The 20,406-nt window shown below is 40.6% G+C and overlaps 1 protein-coding gene across 2 annotated transcripts in view; it reads right to left on the reverse strand.

The window, feature by feature from the left end:
- REPS2 (RALBP1 associated Eps domain containing 2) overlaps positions 1 to 20,406 on the reverse strand; it is a 96,645-nt gene that overhangs the window by 21,492 nt on the left and 54,747 nt on the right. For both annotated transcript variants that reach the window (XM_040532849.1, XM_040532857.1), the window contains exons 12-14: positions 16,918 to 16,960; positions 14,257 to 14,393; positions 863 to 927 (exon numbers count right to left, since the gene is read on the reverse strand). In XM_040532849.1, coding sequence (XP_040388783.1) covers positions 863 to 927; positions 14,257 to 14,393; positions 16,918 to 16,960 — 245 coding nt within the window. The remainder of the gene's footprint in view (positions 1 to 862; positions 928 to 14,256; positions 14,394 to 16,917; positions 16,961 to 20,406) is intronic.

The following is a 20,406-nucleotide window of genomic DNA, read 5'->3' on the forward strand; positions in this document are numbered from 1 at the left end:
AGGAAGAGAGTAATGAGCTGCTGGTACAGCTGGGGGTAGCAGCAAGGCCTTTATCATTTCCATCATAAGCACAGTGCAGCAGGAGGTGTTCACCAGCAGTCTCGTGTGAGTAGTTCCAAAACTCAAGTGATGACTGTTTCTGGCCCAAAGAAAGTGCCTTGCCAAGTTTTTACATGTAATGGGCTGTTAGCTCCGCCATGGCCCTGTCTTCTATTGAACACCTCACCTAAAGGAGTAATATGTGAAGCATACTGCTGCCTAAGACTTAACAGAGCCAACAACATAACACTGCCTAAAATATGAAGCAGTATCTGGATGCAGACACGCACAAGTTCATCAATTTGCATTGGGCTGTGATTGTCTGATGCTCTAAATACAAACAAAAATCACCTAGAAAGCAAAACAAAAGAAATGCACCAGTAATGGTTTCAAACTTAATAACATAACTAGCACGGGACTGAATTCCTCTCAGCATTGTTTTTCAGACCCATGGGTGAAGCTCTTACATGCTATAGCTCCCTTAACAGATGCCCTCCGAGCACTTGATGTTTGAGAAGCAAATAGCAGGTATCAAGCCCATGCCTTTCAGGCATCAAACTCTTATTAGTAGACCAGCCTTACTAGCTTTCAATTTACAGCTTTGTCTAGTGGGTGCATGTCAGCTCCACTACAAAGAGATTTAATTAGCCTGTAATTTGACACTACAACACGCTGGCTTGACAGACCGATGAAGGACATGTACAGAACTGCAGAGCAAACTGTGGAGTTGCACTAACTTGGAAGTAAGAATGGCTATGATGTCCACGCCAGCAACACAACTAAGCAAATAATGCACAGCAAAATGTTCAAACTTTGCCCGTACCTGAGATACAGAAGGTCGAGGGGGCAGTGCAGGTGGTGGTGGGGGCAGCCAGCCAGACCTCACAGCTGAACAGGGAGAAAGAAAAACAAACACATTCACTTAATTACAAATAAAACCAGATTTTATTTCCATGATAATTCATTGTGATGAGGCAGTATTCAACATTTTAATAACAGAAACCATACTTGATCTTTATTGAGCAAACTCTGTTTGAAATAACTTTCTCCAGTGCTTACCATTCCATAAAATGAGCAGTGATTTAATTGCTGTAAAAAACCACAATGTTATGATAAAAAGCAGAGATGGAAGCCAGTCAGCCACAAAAGCTGTAGCTAAAGCAATCCAATTCTAGTTAACAGCAGAAAGGGCATATACTTATCCTTAGTACTTTGTTCTTTTTTCCTTAACATCATTGCCTTTTTTTAAGAAAGTAGGGCTTAGTATTTAATATAGATATTAAAATCATAGAATCGCAGAACAGTTTGGGTTGGCAGGGTCCTTAAAGATCGCCCAGTTCCAATGCCCCTGCCCTGGGCAGGGACACCTCCCACCAGACCAGGTTGCCCAAAGCCCCATCCAGCCTGGCCTTGAACACCTCCAGGGACGGGGTATCCACAGCTTCTCCGGGCAGCCTCTTCCAGTGCCTCACCACCATCATATTAAAGAATTTCTTCCTTAAATCTAATGTAAATCCACTCTCTTTTAAGGTTACAGCCATTACTCCTTGTTCTATCACTACCAACCCTACTAAAAAGTCTCTCCCCATCTTTCTTATAAACCCCCTTTACTTATTGGAAGGCCAAAATAAGGTCTCCCTGGAGCCTTCTCTTCTCCAGGCTGAACAACCCCAGCTCTCAGCCTTTCTTTGTACGAGAGGTGTTCCAGCCCTCTGATCATTTTTGTGGTCCTCAGTTCACTCCAGATACAACACACTACATAATAGAGCACAGCCTGTAAAGAAAAAATCTGCCTTGGTATTAGAAATACAAAAGCCTAAACAAACACCAAAGAAATCACTTTCTTTATGTGTTGTGTCTGCATGTTACTACTCACTGGTGGTATTTTGGAGGGAAGAAGAGAAATAAGGGGACGAAGACAAACCCTAATAGTCAGTTCAGGCCCCTTTAGCATAACATAACTTCATCTTTTATCTTGAGCTAGCATAAAGGGAGGGTAACAATCACATAGGTCCCGCTGCTGTACTTCTCTGTTTCTTTAAAATACCTAAACCCAATCATGGGACACAACTACAGGAGAGGTGAGGTTTTCCAAAGGCAGCTGCAGAGGGGAGGGCAAGGCTAATGCGGAGACATCAACAAGGACTGATAGGACTCCTTAGGTGGGTTACCCTTCCTAGGTTCCTGTCGCATTGAGTGCTCAGCACTTGTACTGCTAAAGAGATGAGATAGTCCAAGTTGCACTGTTGGTTATTTGTATAGCCCAAAAAATGCAATATTAAACTTAGAAATGCCTTTTACCACAATAATGCTAAGCAATTACATTTATACACTTTTTATTCCTATGCATATTTTAGAAAGCCACAAAGACCATTATGAGCCTTGTTACAGCTTAGCCATTTACATATTTTATACACCAAGCCTAAAAATCTCTTCTTCATGGTTGAAAATTCAAAGACAAAAAATATTAACCATTAAGTCAGCAACATGAGGGTAAAAATGTGTGGGTGAAATTATTGAGAACAGTCGTATTGACTATACAGATATACAGCTCCAAAGAGGCTTATAATGTTGTTTTTTATATCTTCAGTATCATCACCTCTTGAATCAGAATGAAGCCTAGTATCACTGCAGACAGTGCCAAAGAGCAGGCAATTAAAACCCAACCTAGGTTAAGGGAGCCATTAACATACTTACAGGCATATGAGAAATCTGAAAAAAAAAAATATTTGAGTGATTGCAATCCTTTCCCTTGTGTTAATTAGCTCCGTTTATAAGGTCACTGCAATACTAGCACGATGTCCTCTCCACGACATTCTCCATCTTTTCCATGCAACTAATCTTCAGAATTGAACAGTGGACTATGAAGGCTTCCCTTCTTCTACGGAACTTCAGATTGTTATTTCATTTATCTGAGCACTGGCTTTGGCAATTACAGCTAATAACAATATTTGAAAACACAATCTAACTCAAACACAAGTGCTCTGTATGTCAATCAGCTGCACGCTTCAACAGCAGACAAGCACATGTACTCAATGAGATATGTTTATCTTCAGGAAAACTTGGGGGAGCCTCGCTGCAATGCTCGCTGGAAGTACCTGCGGGCACCTCACCTTCCTGCCACCACCAGTGGTTGTTGCTGCGAGATGATCTCTGCTCACTCAGCAGCTTCAGTGTTGTGGCTGAGGCCAGGAGCACAAGCCACGCAGACCTCCTGCTGAGCCCAAGCATGATGCTATGGAGTGTGCTGCAGCCACAAGCACGAGGGTCTGAAAGGCGAAGCCCCAGGCACCGACACCAGCTGCTGCTCTGGCCCTGCTGCACATACGCAGCCCCCTCCAGAGCCCTTCTTTTCGTATTTGCTGGCTTACGCTTCAGCAGGCCCTCAAAAGCAGTACTACAGGAGCTGTGCCCATTGAGAAATGGCTCGAACTTGAGCACTGCTCTAGAGATATGGCACCTACTGTCCTGCTCCCCAGCTCTTCCAACTCACTGGTACACCTAGAAAAGCAGCAGGGAATTTACGCAGTAAGGTGCTGGTTTGGCTGGAAAAGCACATCCTGATGTGGTTGCAAAGCCCCACACTATGAAGCCCCAGAAGACTCCTGGGATTTGTTCCCAACAAAATTCCAAAGGGAAAAATATTTTTTTCTGTAAGATGGTCAAATTAAAAAAAAATAAATCATCAGCTTTCAAAATAGGCCATACATTAATTTAGCATTAAAGAAGTTAGATGCTTACACCATGAGCATTTGACCCAGTTTCCTCTTTTTAATCCTGCAAATTCTAACTTAAGCTACTCATGAAATATTCATGAAATTCCTGCTGTTGCAGAACATCTTTGGCCTGTTGTTAGAAGGAAATCATGCTTACGTGAGCACAACTGCTAGACAAGATCAAGTTGGTTGACTTTTGAGGACTAATAGCAACTTATAAAAAAAAAAGTCACTTTTTCCCAACAGGGCAATGAAAAAAAGAATTACTGACAGACGATACAGGCTTCAACCTTCTCTAGTATCACTACCCTAAAAAAGGGCAATGTTCAGAGACACTCATACATTTTTGTGTGTTATCAGCAGGTGACTTGTACTATTAGGCTACTTCATAATGCCTCCCCTCCTGGGAGACCGCCCTGCACAGATTGGTTCTTGCTGTTAGTGATGGTACCACAATAGCTTTGAAAGCAAAAATAAATACAGGGGGAGGTCTGCTCCCAAAATGAAAGCAAAGTGACTTGGGATTGAGCAGCAGACAGATGTCATATTTTCAGGTGCATGCCCCAGAGTTTGGGTAAGCTGCACACCATCGCTCTTTGAAGGCATCTTCACACCCTGCACAAAAGCAGAGAGAACGGGGGGGATGTGGGCATGCACAAAGGGATCACAGGGTAAGACGGAGTAATTTCCCTTCATACAGTTATCCACGCTTGGTTTCTTGCTGTCCTTATGTATTGCCCTACAACTTATACCAGGAAAATGTGGTAATCCTTCCTTTCAGCTGCTCCGAAAGCAGCAGGGCCCCCACAGAAGCTGTGCTCCCCATGCCAATTCCACCAGCGGTGATGGGATCAAAAAGGCCTGGAAGCTGTGAGCGAGATGCACAAGCCCCATTTCACCAGGTTTTTGAAACGCCTCCTCGCATCAAATAAAATAAGCAATGACAGAAAAGCAGGGAATTGTGCTGGGTGAGCATACCACTCAGTGGTGTAGGGAGCAAGAGATACCCACAGGTTTTCCTCACTGAAGGGTGGGCATTCACAGTCCAAGTTCTCGCACAGGTCGCCTCATTACTGTACAGCTTGGTGGTATTCACGCCAGAGGGAGCAACATAAACCAAATCTTATAGATAGCACAGTGGAAGGACTGTTCAGGTACCAGTAAAATAGATCCAAGTACATCCAGCGTCTGCATCGCATGTACTACTGAAAGTGATAGCATTTTCACGCCCTAGCTACTCCCACAAAGGCAGCGATAAGGCTTTCAGGACAATAACCACGGCTCTTTACTTAGTGTGTTTACACTTGATGGTGGACTATCAGCATGGCAAGCTGCCAGGACCATTTTCCTGCCCTATTTTGGCAATTGCGAAGGTCTAATAGCACTAGCAGGACACCACACTAGATAAAAAAGCAGGTTTTCCAATCTGAAGCTAGATAAACATTTTCAAGCAAACATCAGGATGTAATTCCACATCCTGAGAAGAGGCCATGCCATCCTATCCAGCCACGCCACTCTGCCTCCAGCCTCCCTGGTGGACAAGACAAATCCTCAGCACTTTTGTTACCTATGGTAGTGGAAAAAGATCAATCGTAGTTTTCAAGTGGATGCTACTGGTCAGCCCACAATATGACTACCGTTGCTGGATTGAGGGAGAGAGATTGGCTGCATCACAGGTTCACACCAGTTTACGCTGCTTCAGAGTGCTGAGTTCCCAAATCCGGTTTAACAGAAGAACGACCAATTAATTTTGTGAAGAAGCATGATCTGCAATATAGAAGCACTTCCAAAAACATAAGCCAAAAGCATGAATTACTCATATTATACTGAAAAAGAAAGGGTTCTCACCAGTTGCTTGAGTGCCTTAGGTACTTTGGGAAGCTGGCTATTTTGGCCTTCCACTCTGAGGCTAGTTTGTTTGGGATACTTTTTCCTCTTCTGTTGCCAAAGGCAGGTCACAGAAGAAAGTTCTGTGTCTATGCTTGAAATCCAATTCCTGTTTACCTGTCTTATAAACTTTCCTCTTGTTCACTGAAATTTGACTACTCGGATCTTTCTCTGCAACCCTTCATTTATTTACATTCCTATACTTCAGCACTGCAATTGTGAAATAACTTCTTCAACAGCTCTGATTTATTAATTCTCACTAATATGCTTTTAGAAAGCTGATAAAGGGAAAAAAAAAGATATCTTAGAGCTGTAGCCAGGAATGTAAATTTAGTGAAGGATCCTAGTAAGGTGATGCAAAATACCTTCTTTAGTCCAGGCATCTGTTTTAATAATTCTCACTAACGTATCTTCAGAGTGTAACAGCAATGAAAAAAAAAAATTAGATTCCTAATAGTAATTTTGTTATCATGTTTGTAGAAAGATTGTAGAAAGCATCGCCAATGCCAGAATTGGAGATGGGGCATGCAGCTTGACTGATAAAACCTCTATTCTCAGTTAGTTTGGGGAAACTGCTCAGCAACAAAGCTTTGTTTTCCACAGCCAGTGATCCCCACACATACTGTCACAGACACGCTCCTGCTACAGCTGTTTCACATGCTAAACACACTGAACATCACTTGTACCTCAGTTGCATACAAAACTTTCTAAGTACTTTCCAGGTGATTAGAAAGAGAGAGAGCCAGCCATGAAGCACTGTTGCTCCTGCACTATGGACTCTCGGGTGTGCAACTTCACGTAGGAGACTGGTGTCCTTACAGGTTTGATGGCCACTTCCACATTAAACAAGAAAGACACCACTAAAGGTTTTTGATTTTTGTGTTTTTTGTTTGTTTTTGTGATGCCTTTTTTCTTTAATGCCCAATCTATGCAATTTAGCATGTTTTCACTGTAAAGCAGATTTTTTTTTTTAAACCCCTGTCCCGTCTTCTGTTTTGTCATATATCCACAAGCTCTGTATTTTTAACTTCCAGTCCCTCATCTTCCCTAAGCCATTTCACTTTCTGGTTACTCTTTTCTCTACCCTTTCCTTTTCTGTGTGTTTCTGTCTGGACACTGCATCTCCCTCCCCCGTTCCATGAGCAGAACTATTCGTGATTTTGCTCTCTCCCGTCACGTTTAGCTTCATTCTCCACCCACAGGGAGGCAGAGTCCCTCCACCGAGCTCTGACAGATCCACGCTGACTGAGTTTCTCACCCCGAGGGTTTCCAGTGGGACTTCTGGGTGCTCCCAGAGAGGCATCACCTGCACTTGCTGGCTGTGACCATGTCCAACAGAGATCAACTCTGGCACATGGGAGCCGGGAAAAGCAATGGGCTGCTGCCCGCCATCCCCATCCCTCCAGACTTTTGGCAGTATCTGCGTCTGCAGTCTTCCTCGCAAGGGAGGCAACTTGCCCCCCTTTTCCACAAGACAAACAAGAGATCCTTTCCTGCAAAACTGTTTAACCTAGACCTCCGGCTCTTCTAGGATGGACCAACTTTTTTTTTTTTTTTCATGGGATACAGTACACCAAACAGGACCATGAAAATAGGTCAGCCAAGGTCACCGGGGCTGGTAGGGCAGTCAAGAACTTTTCAACTTTAGCAACTTTCACTAGAAAAGAGCTTGGGGGATTAGAACTTGATAAAAATATTTCACATTTTTGATAACCTGCAACAGAATAAAAACAGCACAAACCACTCCTCAATCCTAGCAATGCAAGTGCTACGATTAGAAAAATTGAGAATGTCATGTAGAAGTTCAATTTTCACAAATTGTCAAGAAACAGACTTGAAAGGCCAGCAAGATTTACCCCATTTTGCACACAAGTACTCTCTGGACTAAGCCCTTAGAGATAAACGTAGAAATTTAAATACCTAGAGATGCTGAAAGAAGTTACCCCATCAGATTCGTATCATTTAATAACCATTCATCCATTTATGTCCTCACTATTTTCTTCAGCCCGTTCAATCTTGATTATGTCCTTGTCCATCTGGACAAAGAAATTAGCTACATAGCTGTAAACACATATATCCTTCATAAAAAATTCTAAAAGGCTGAAAGGCATAAAACTCTTCCATGCAAATCAGAGGACAGCTTTCATATTTTATTCAGAATAAGCTCAGTTCAGTAACACATATATTCTTAAAGGGAACAAGACTGCAAGGAAACAGAAGCTTCAGTGACAGAATGAAAAAGCTATTCTCTGCTTTAAAAAAGAAAAGCAAAATTTATGTTAAGAAAGCATTTCACAATATTTTCTTTGCAGTGGTTCAGTGGCTGAGAAAAAGTATTATGATTATCAGCTCAATTTTGGCTTCTCTATGCTTTGGTTTAAGTGTAAAAGACATTTTTTTAATTTAAATTTTAATTGTTACAACCCTTACAACTGAACATGTTAACTGGACTCTGCACTCTTAACTCTATAAAGCTGACATTAGAACTCTTGTATACTGTGCAAACAATATTCAGCAAAAGGGAATGTTATGCAGATGATCGTAGGCATTATTGCTCTGCTAAAATAAAGGTCGTCCAGAATTGTCACCTTCCTAATTTAATCTTTTGGACTGATTAACAAACACAAGACAGTAATATGCAAGATAGCACAATGCTACAGCATGAATAAAATTCTGTCCTATTCATTATTTAATATTTAAATAATTTATATTTATTATTATATTTATTATTTAATAAAGTAGTTTGATTTTACTAAATAGAGAGCAATACAAGCGTGATGAGAGGAAGGACTCACGACAAATAATTACTTACTGAAATTCACTGTGATTTAAATTCAGCATTAAAAAGTGCATTATTATTCTAGATTCCTCTTGTCACTTCAACTTTGAACCAAGAAGTTAATTGGGAAATTGGTATTTATGGTAACACAAACAACATGACTCCGTAATTCCTTAAAAGCTTGTCTTTGGTAGCTAAGACTTACAGATAGCTAACCTCAACACATACATATATTTCCTAGAAAATACCAATAAGCGTAAATAATACAGAAGACAATGCAATAACCATACCTACCTAGGTTAACTTTGGCAGGTGTTTTAGTACCCAGTTCCATGTGCCCAAAAGAGAAAGTCACCTGCATTTGCTCCCTGAGCTACAAATATGATGTAGCTGCAAACAGCTGAAAACAGTATTTGGGTAAGTATTTGGATCAGTTTCCATAAAAATGTATATAATAGTGCAGCAGCATTACAGTTCTCCACATCCTCTCTCCTACACAATTACAGAACTATTTTATTTGATACCTGGACTAAAACCATACAGAAATAAACAAAAGTTGTCTGTGGTTGGGCAAATATGAAAAACATCTCAACAGATTCCTGCTCTTCAGAAATCTCCACACTTGGCAAATAAACACCCCAAGGCCATACATTCAAGGAAAGGTTGTGCTAGTTGAATGAAATAAGGAGCGCTCGATGAAGTAATGGAAGCATCAGAGAGAAGACCCTTGCTCTTCAAAGGTATCAAAAAAAGGACTTTTTTTTTCATACATTAGAGTATTCCCTCTTTACAAAGTACATGTGGTACTTAACACCTCACATGGTGAAAGAGAGAAAGAAATAAATGTACTAGCCCTGTGTTACAGGCTGAAACCCACATCCCCCGTGGAGCGAACCCAAGTTACACCGAGTGTTTGCTTACACGCCCACATATGAAACGGTGCCTGTGCTGCACGTGTTCCTCACTGCAGGGACAGCCTCAGCAGGAGATGAGGTTCATAAGCAGACGAGCGCTGAAAAAATTCAGTCTAGAATTCATTTGTAAATAGTTACAGGGCTGTTCTGAAGAATTACAGAGACGTTCAGTCTGCTTCCACATCAACATGAAACTACGCTGCCTATGACAACTATGTTGTTTCATCAAAGCAAATCCTCTTTTCCAAACACGTATCTTTTGTTCTACAGAACTGTTAATTAAAAGAAGTTATGAAATTCAGGAATGGAACTAAGTGGGAAATAAAATGTCTTCTACACTTGATATATTTAATTCTATTTCAGAGGCATCAGTATCAACCTAACAAGCCCCAGACTGCTGTCACCGCCTAGAATTAAATTCTTTAGTAGTTGTCATGGGTAGAAAATGTAATTGAGCAAAACGCCCGAAGACGGTGGGTGCATTTTTTGGTTTTAATCGTAAAGCTGGGACTTGCCCCAGCCCCTCTTACCCCGAGGCAGACCCTGGCTTTCTGCTGCCGGAGAGGGCGAAGCGTGGCTGTGTGGCAGACCCCGCAGGCACCACGCTGCAGCAATGCTGGCTCCCCCAGTGCCTGCTCCCTCACCCCGTCGGTGGGACTGGCAGCAGGGAGCCCAAGGAGCCCCGAGAGGAGCTAATTCTGCAAACACGTCTGTGAACAGTGCAGAAAAGCTTTGTCGGCCACAGGCTCTCAGTGCTCACGCTAGGAGCTGTCGGCTTGTATCTGGCTAGACAGCAGGCTAGAGGAGAAATGAAGATGTAAACCAGTTCACGCACGTATTTAAACTGACTTTTTTTTTTGTACTTAAAACCTGCTGTTGTCTTTCCAGGAATGCATAAAACCCAGCCAAATATTTTCTTCATGTGTACATAGGACAACTGCCAGAGATTATATATTCAACAAGAAGAAATACACTGAGAATCTAGCTGTGCTAAATTTTTGTCAGATGCTAACACAGAGACTACAGCATAAAAAAAAAATAGAAAATTTCCCTCTCTTAATGAGTCTTAACAGAAATTCTCATGCACTCACAGGATGGGCTGGTATGCAGTGATTTTCCCCTAGTTAAATTCACTAACAGCCTCGTTCATGGATACTGTGGGAAAAACTCTCCAGGGACTAGTGGGGTTTTAGAAATAGTCTGCCTCAAGACAATGAAACTTTCACTGTGGCAACTTGTTTGTGCAAGGCTTGAGAAAACACGCATCATCTTTCAAAGCTAAGCAAAAACCAGGGGTATCCCAGGACAGTTTGGGGGAGAAAAAGCAGTTGGCAATAGGCATGATGCTTCACTGATGCCAGTAATTAATAACCCTAATGTTGAACTTCCTGAGGTTTCTTTAATGTAAAATAAGGTCATTCTACCATACATGTTTTCTCAACTATGCCATATCACCTGCGGAATTATTCTTCAGGTCACAACTGAGAAAAACCAGCTCAGTAAATGATAAAATACACTCCTATAGCTTGCCACACATACGTTGTCTTCCAAAATTAGTGTCATCTTGACCTATGGCCTCAATGAACACAAATAGAAGGCATTAGATATATACATATATATATATATATACACACACACACACTTTTTCTTTTTTGCACACCCACATCCACACACACACACACAGATAGAATAACAATACTCTCGTGTATACTACTAAAATGCCTGTCTAGAGCAGTTCAATAACTATGGGAAATTTGAAAAGTTAGTTCTTTTTTAGGTTATCATAATATGGGTGGCAAGCATGATATAGCACATGCAGTAAATGAAGCAAAACACAAACAGAACAGGGATCTGCCACAGTCATTGGCAGAATTTACCTGAAGAAAAGAGATTTTTCTTCTTCTGCCCTTTAAAAATGAAATACACCCAAAAATGCTCCAAACCACTGATGACTTTACAATTAAAGACATCATACCCGTAGATCAACATGACCAATGAGGAACTGAAAGCAGAACTTAAAACTACTGAGCACTCTTGCCAGAGCAGATTATTCACCAAACTCACACAATTGTGATTATTTCTGAACAAGAATTAATAGGACAAAAAACAGTGTACCAGAATGGAATTATTCTAATCACATAGGATGTACCCTGAAAGCTGTTAAAATGGCTAATTGTACTGTCTGTTTTTCTGTACTGACACTAGGCAACACAGTGGTACTAGAGGTGCTAGAAGGGATGGCCGCTGCTAATTTTGTGGCCCAGCTTTAACAATGAGACTATTTTTTAAAACCTAGGAAGGAAGGAAAGCAGATAGAAAACAAAGCAAAAAATCAGTCAAGAGTACATTAGGAAAGAAGGTGATTAACTAGCCTGCAGATAGACACTCATCAGGTTTGATATTTATGCCAGGGTATATTATCCCAATCACCAAGAAACCTAAATAGTACATTGCCACCACATGATCTATATAATTGTATCTTCTGATTGCAGATGGAAACTATTCTAAATTCATGCTTTATACTGTCAGCAGGAATAAGAATACAGCTCGTTATTATACAAGTGTCAGCAATTTACTTGACACGAGCATGCACACTCACTTGCTTTTCCAGGGCTCTTTGGTTTAAGGTGACAGCTCCCAATTTCTCTGCTCTCTTGCAAACTCTCTTTTTAGAAATTGCACCTCATTAGAGCATTTGGCTATTAAACAATGACCACCCCACAAGGAAGAACTGTCTTTAGGTGACAAAGGTATCTGAATACACAAAATGATAAGACTGGAACTTCTAATGAAAAGCAAGTCTAATAGGGAAAGAATGAAAAAAAAAAAAGGAAGGTGGTGAAAACAAGAGAAGTAGAAGAAAATAAAGCAGCTGCAGAAAGTCTTATTATCAATAGGATGTTACAGAATAACAAACGTTCAGGGCTTAGTGATGGAAAACAGCATGCTCACGTTTCTTCGTAGAATAAAGACCTGAAAATAGCACTTCCAATGCAGACATTTTTAATGAAATAAAAGCAAGGTAAATGCACCATGGTACCTTGTGGTGCTGGGATGGCTTGATTTAATTCCTCCTCCTTCTGATGATGCAGACTTTGGACTGGAACCCTTATTAGTGGAAGGCTACAAATTGTTTAAGAAATTCTTCCTTAAATCCTCTAAGGCTACAAATTTCTCCTTATTCTTCCACAATGAGTATTTACATTTTTGATACAAAACAGAAGAGCTCCATTAGAAGAGACTGAAAGAAGGCCACCCCAAACATTTAGCATTTCCACCAGGGCACATTCAAGAGAAAGAAAATTGTAGGCCAACACCCTGCAGGCAAAGAAGGAAGCTGAACCTCTGGGAGACCTTTCACATTTCTGCAATTTGGTAGCACACAGTATTTCAGGTTTTGTCAACCTAGAGCCAATTCTCATTCCAGCTACGAATATCTGTAATTTTGAACTGAGTATGATGAATAGTTTTAGGGTAATGAAAGTACTTTCTTTTCTTTTTTCCTGGTTCCCAAATGAGCAATTGCCTATCCCCTATTACTTGTCCCATTTCCAGTGATGAAGTCCTACAAAATGTATCAATGAATTATCCTTTCTCTGTCACGCATATTTTATAACACTTTCAGTTTGCTAAGTTGCCCAGAAGAATTTACTTTACATCAAAAGTAATGGTGACTTTCAAGAAGATCCATTTCAAAGCAAGATGTTACTTTTCATTCACAGAATGATTTCTTAGAAAATTTACATTCTCCTTTCATTCGTGTTCCAAGAGAAACTTAAATCCAAGTTTATTTCTTTCCAGTTATGCTTTTTATCTGGATTCTGAGAAGATTTGCTGCCTGAGGAAATGTGTACTTGGCTCTATTTGTTTTCTTTTTGATGTTGGTGGAATCAAAATTGGGGGCAATAGATCCCTGCACAGGAACCACAGTCAAAGATTGAGAATTGCTTCTCTGTGTAAGGAAAAAACAAAATTTGTTTATTCCTAGTGAGTTTCAGGGTTCAGCACATATAACAGGACTCGAATTCTGCCTGGTGTTTGCACAAAAGAATGTCTTATAAAGCAAGAGGTGAAACTCTTTCAACTCCAACAACCACATAAGAGAACCCAGTTAAAACATTCCTTGACACAGTCAGACCTTGGCGTTCCTCTGAAGCATAAACATGACCATGTTTAACCTAGTCCTTGAATCAGATGATTGGTGTGCGCTGCATAAACCTCTGGCCTGGTTCAAGGACACTGGCAGAGCACAGCAATGCTGGGTGCCTGCTATCCTGAACAAACAGCTCCTCTTTCCACCACTCGCTGTGCAACACAAAAGCAACGCTCCAACACTAAAGCACTGGAGAATGGTTTTCCTTCATTTCCCTCCAGCTAGTATTCTGTATCTTTCTCTCCCCTTAACATGTACCCATGTCAAAAGAAATTTCCCTTTCTTTTTAGTCAAAGAATGGTTTCTGATTGCCCCCATGCATATGGAAGACTTTAACATCGAAAACGTTTGCGCACGACAAATTACACTTTCTCCCAGTTTAAACATTCAGGGTTTTCTTTCTGCTTCTGAACTACAAAAAATTAAATAGTAATAAAAATCAAATGTATTGTAGTTACTGATGAGAACTGTTTAAACAGCAAGACTAGTTATAAACAGTCAGTGATGACAGACTACCATATGTTAGGCTTCCTGTTATCGTGCCAGAAAACATTATAATCACCTTAATTATGGCAACAGAGTGATTTTTCTCCTCACTGGTGATGTAATGCAATAAAGTGCAACTTCTTCTGTTCCACAGTATATTACTGTCTATAGCACAGACAAGCATATGCACATATTGTCAAGTATTCGTGCAAACAGATCAATTTGCCAAATATGCAACTAACCTAAAATGGTCTCAAAAGAAGGAAAGAAAGCAAACTTTACCTTGTGTGTTTTGTTGAAATATTTTGTTCAGATCCAAAGAGGAAGCTCTGGAATGTGATTTCTGTGGCCTTGGAGGTGGAGTAGGGGGCTCTTCTCCCTTTTTCATGGCATCTTCTATTGATGTGCTAGAATAAGACCTAAGGAAGAAAAGATATAAAAGCAGAAAACACTTTATTTCAGAAATTCATCTTAAACAACTACAGTGAATAGTATCTAAAAATACACTGACCAGAACTCAAGTTCATGGTGGAAATCCCTCACCCTACTGACTAAAAGTTCCCCTTATAACAAGGCAGATTTATTTGGCAACAGAGGGAACTAAGCATATGGGGAAATGAACGGGTCACACTTACAAGGCTAATGTTTTTTAAGGCCTTTCATACCACAGTTTCAGGCTTTTCTCGTGTAACTTTATCTGCCACTAGGATAATTGCAGCAACTATTTTGAATAAACGTGGGTAAAAAATAATTCTCTTTACAGCTCGTGTTGCTTGCCTTTCACAACCTTGAGGGTAGTGTATATAGAGGTACAGCTTCAACTTGCCTCTTGCAAGTACACATTTTGTAAACTGTAATATTCTAACTACCAGAGTAAATTTTTCAGAGCAAACTGTCGCCAAATTCAAAAAAAAAAAAAACAAAAAAAAACAGAAAAACGGAGTGAATCCAAAGCAGCCCATACTGCTCAAGTACATATGTCAGTACACCTTTCTAGGCCGCTCCAGGTAAGTCCATATCATGCTAATCCCGGTGCAGCGCCTTTTCTAAGAATTCTGATTTCGCTGAATAGTGTCCAATATTTTTCAGCTGTTGCAGTTACCAGCTTTTTCTGCAAGACCGAGAGCTTTGTTCAAAATGAACATTGACAACGTGAGATGTTATACTTACTGTAATACATTATGCATGACAGGCAAGACCAAAAACACATTCAAGGAGAACAGAAATAACTCCCACTAATGGGAAACGGATCTTTTCTTGCCAAGCAGGCTGTTGTTAGAATACAGCTATTTAGCGGGACAGACATTTGGCAATGCTGATCCTATATTTCTGATGTAAACTTTAATAAATACAGGAGTGAAAGCTGCAATTGCTTCAAAATTTACATGTGACACAAAAACCTCGGCTGATGCTGAATTTTTCGGTCTTGGTAGAGCTTTGAATTCCACAGCCCTACCATTTAAGACCTAACCCAACCCCTCTGAAATAAATGGAAATGTTTTTTGATGTTTTTTGTTTGCCTTTTTTTACTTTCTTAAACTTTTATTTTCCATAATATGTGGTATATATTTTACTCGCCTTACAATTGCACAACCTAACAGTTCGATTTTTTTTTTTTTTAAAGAAAGAATAAGACAGTGGCTATGAGATAAAAATATGCCTGCTGCAGCAGTGCCAACACAGAGCTCTGTGACAGTGAATCGCTGCTTACAACAGGCAGACCTAGGCACCTAAGAGTCAGCAGCTAAGAGTCTGCACAGCTCATGCTAGAGAGCCAGCCTCCTGAGCTGGGAGCTGTAAGAGACTCGAATCATAGCCTCTGGTGGTGAGGCACGCATGAAGACAGACAGCCCTGAGGCTGTAGAGCCCTCCAGGCTGTGCCAGGCTGAAGGTCTGGGTGCAAGGATGTGCCTAGGGAACTTTAGCCCCAACTTCTGCATTGACGCAGTGAGATATAGTCACATGTGAGACTGTCATGTGTGACACAGTAGTCACATTCAAGTGACTTTTTTCAAATGTTTAAACAATGCTTGCTATTTTATGCATTTTTTTTGCTTAAAATATATTTGTATGTGTCTTACATAAAATATTTTTACGTACTTTTTGCATACTTCATGATTCTGTAACACAGCAAGAGAATTTAAAACAGTGTGATGACAAAAAAGCTTTGGCTAGCAGCAGAAAAATGACAGACAAGGCAGTTCAGCCTTTCTGGATGTGGGTCCTAAGAACAGAGGATTTCTACCTTCATTCATTATGCGGATCGCTCATCCTCTCTCATTAGCAGCCTTTGACAAACTTAGAGGGAGGGAGCTCTTGCTATACTCTCATTGCCTAAGAAAAGGAATCAAGCTCCCCTGACCAGCTCAAAAAAAAAAAATAAAAGCTTTAAGGTGAATGAACGATATGGCTGTACAACAGAAGAACCCAAACCAATACATAATTATTTTATACACAGTATTTTCTTGCACAGGCCTCCCTCTTCTTTAAAATACCCAAATTCAGCAGGTGCCATTTCCCTCACGTAGCAGCGTGAGTCCGTAAGCCTCTTCCACCACAACCAACCAGCCACAGTCACGCACACACAGGCTGACAAAAGAATGCACTCACCCACACCTGAGAGCTGAGCTGCTGCTGCTGCAGCGGGAGCGTGAGGCATCTCCCTCCATACACAGCCACTGCCCCGATTTCAACAGCAACACCACCCTGAGGAGGCAGCCGGGATGGGCAGATGGAGAGAAGTGCCAGCGCCTTGTGACCCGAGACCACAGGGTGCTAGGCAGTGTTCCTGGGGCATCCAGAGCTTACAGATCCCGCCTGGTAAATCTCTCAGATCCGAGCGGTACTTCCAGCACGGCACCAGTAAAACATTGCGACACCAGTTATCAAGTCTAACATCAGAGGAACGTATGTCTTATCCCGAAACAGAAATGAAAGTGGTACCTGGATCTGGGTCTGGCTTTAAGTGCATTAGGTTCCTGAGGAGCTGAAAGAGAAAAGAAAAATCACCTGCTAAGACAAATCATGCTAAATAAGAGCTGTGGGATCAGTGTTTATTAAAACTGGGAGTGTGGCAAATGTGGATGTGAGAGCTTGCTCATCCCACATGAGCAATGGAGATTAGTTTTCACTTCTCCTTCCCCTTTCTTTCTGTAGTATGTAAATGTCCTAAGAATTTGAAAGCATAGTCAGAACCTCACCTTCTACTTTGATTAACACAAAGCAGGGAAAGCAATAGGTCTGACGCTGTCTTGACAAAGAAGTGCTGGCAAGCAACACAGAAATAGCAAAAGCTGTCCATAGAAAACACCTTTCTCCTGGTGCAAACATCTATTTGTTGTCCTACATCCCCAAGCACAAAGGTTTATGTCCTTCCTAAATACTTCAACTAACTAGTGTAAAAGTCCATGTTCTTGCCACCCATAAAAATTTTTAACACATCAGGTTGAGGTTACTTTGACATTGGGGAGGAATGATATTCTAAGGTAGAAAGTTTTACAGGCTAAGTGTTGGTCAAAAACATTTCTATCAATGTAAAAAAATGATTATTTTATGTGGGTGAATTCTGAATATCCTGCCACCTCCACTGGGTTTTATGTGATAGGAAAACAACAGTACTGAATCACCTTCTCTGGGTTATTCCTCGAAGCTGTTCCTTGGTTTACACAGACTTGACTGTTCATAGAACCGTAGAACATCCTGAGTTGGAAGGGACCCACAAGCATCATCGAGTCCAACTCTTGGGTCCCCAAAGGACCACCAAAAAAAAAAATATATATCCAAATGAATGCTTCTTGAAGTGAGTCAGGCTTGGTGCTGTGACCACTGCCCTGGGGAGCCTGTTCCAGTGCTTGACCACCCTCTTGGCGAAGAGCCTTTTCCTGACACCCAGCCTGAACTGCCCCTGTTGCAGCTTCGTGCTGTTCCCTCGGGTCCTGTCGCTGGTCACCAGAGAACTGTTACTCTCCTCGCTAACATAAAATAACCTTGACAAAATATATCTCTGTGATTGCTTTCAAATTCAGCCCACTGAGATACCCTCAAAGTATTGCAGCAGCATAAGTGATCCCAATGCACACACAAAGTCGCTGTACAGCACTACATGAGAATACAGCAGATTCCCCCAAACAGAGCAGGAGCTACCTGTGGTAGCAGCTGGCAAATACTGACATTTTAATGGCTTGTATTGTGTCACTGCATAGACCCTACACAAGAGGCTTGAGACATACAGAACGCAAGAAATAGCATATGACATGTCTAGAGCCACACGCTATTCCTTCATAAAGGAAATATGCTTTCAGGGTCATGCAGTACTACAGTGATACAAAAAAAAAAAAAACAAAAAAACAAAAAACACTCATAAACCAAGTTCTAGTAGATTATTGTCACCAGCAAACTGGCCCACAGTCATTCCAGAGTTCTGTGCAACAAACTTAGTAAAGCAACTAAGGAAGAAAGAGGGAATTACTATTAAAATATGCAGTGGTGATAATCCCCCTCCCTGCGTCAGACTCCCAGAGAGCACAACTTTAGAAACTGCTTCCCTACAGCCATATGACCCAATTTTTCCAATGCTGAATTGCTGATTATTAAATTACATGCACAATTATTAAATAAATGTCATTTAGAAACAGGAAGTATAAAATCTCTCCAAGCTAAGCCATGCTTAAGAACCATCAAGTTTTTCTTTTTTTAGGGAGACAGTGATTCTGTTCATACTTCTTTTAGAAAGCCTTTCTTCTAAAAAACAAAACAAAAAACAACAACAAAAAAACTACAGGTAAAATTGAACTCTTTGAACTGAATGAGAACTCTCTGAGGACATCTTGTTGAAGTACACAGGAAAACACAAAAGGAAGAGAGAGACCTGAAATGACTACTACTAAAAAAAAAAAATATGGCAATATAATATTACTGCCAAGGATTTTCTTTTAAGCTTTTGAAAATCAGGAAATTTGAGTCTACAGTTACACAATACCCAGACCTAGCCTTAGTGTGAACCTTTAATAAAATGAAATATAATACTATTATAAAACAGGTAGTTCATTACTAGGGCATGCAAACAAGAATTGTGGCAGCATTTCTGTACGGCGTGCAGATATTTTGGTGCACTCTGTGCATGGTTCATGTGCGAGGTGGAGGTTTACACATATGCACAACATAAGCATTCAAGATGATACAAAAATATTTAGCCAGTTCACAAGTTTTCCCTATTTCTATTGCTATGAATAGAGAAGCTTAAGTTACATGAAACTGATAAATAATTAAAGCTGTTGAGTAAAGTGAGTATAGTTAGTATTTAGAAGTTTGTATTATTCCTGGCAAAGCCTGATGAACTGAACAGCCTCGTCTGGACCAATTAAAATCATATATGATGATGAACTTACTTATTCATTCACACCACAGGAGAGTGTAAAGGTTCCCAGTTTAGGTGTTTAATTGCTCCCACCCCCTCTCCCAGTACATGTTCATTGTAACGTTCCCAAGGATGATGACTCCGTAACTTCTGGCTGTAGCCTAATGGACTATACACAACGGGTGCCTCCCTGCTTTACAGGATGTAAACTTGAGTAGAAAATTGTGCTCTAGAAGGTGCAAGCATGCTGCACTGATAAGAAAAAAAAAAAAATAAAGAATTCCCCAGTTTAAATGACCTGTAGTGACTCACCTTTTATCTCTTATTAGTGGCCTATGCAGAAATGTAAAATTTAAATGATCACAAATTTGGCTCTTAATTCCTTAAAAGTCTAAGGCCAACAATGATCTTACACTTAGGAGCCTAAATAAGATAGACAGATTTGCAGAGATGTTGAGTATGTGAAGATTTTACTGACTTCAAATTTCTAGTCTGATGGCAAAGAAAACTTTTCCTTAATGAACCGCAGCAGTATCATCTTTCCTGAATTAACATAAATAGCCCAAACGAAGGATGTAAATTTTCTCTTGCTTCATCCCAACTGAATCTGCATCCTTAAGTTTAATAATAATGATGACATTTCAGAATGATGACTGATTCTGAAATAAGTACTCGGTTGTTGTGCCTTATCTAGCACACTGGATAGATAAATATTTTGACTTCTAACATCGGTCTTACTGTGCAACCTCAGAATGTGCTTGATCAGATCCTTAATGTGCAGGACTGCACAGGTGAAACTCCCAGAGCAACAGGAGTCAGGGCAATTGGGTGGAAATCTGCCACTGCTTCCCTTGGTATGCAAGCCTAGCAGCATTGATAAAGGATCACGTTGGTACCCAGAAGAGCTCCCTTACAAGGAGATGAAGGACATGGAGAAAAACAAAAATAGTGGTAAAGGTGATGTGCAGGTGACTATATATTTCCCTAAGCATACCTAAGATGGAAATACTGAAGTGACAATAAAACTGTTTGGGGTGCTCCTGGGCAAAACGTGGGGGGCAGAGATGGGGGAGAAC

This window comes from Cygnus olor, chromosome 1 (genome assembly GCF_009769625.2).
Source record: "Cygnus olor isolate bCygOlo1 chromosome 1, bCygOlo1.pri.v2, whole genome shotgun sequence".
Taxonomy (NCBI): Eukaryota; Metazoa; Chordata; class Aves; order Anseriformes; family Anatidae; genus Cygnus; species Cygnus olor.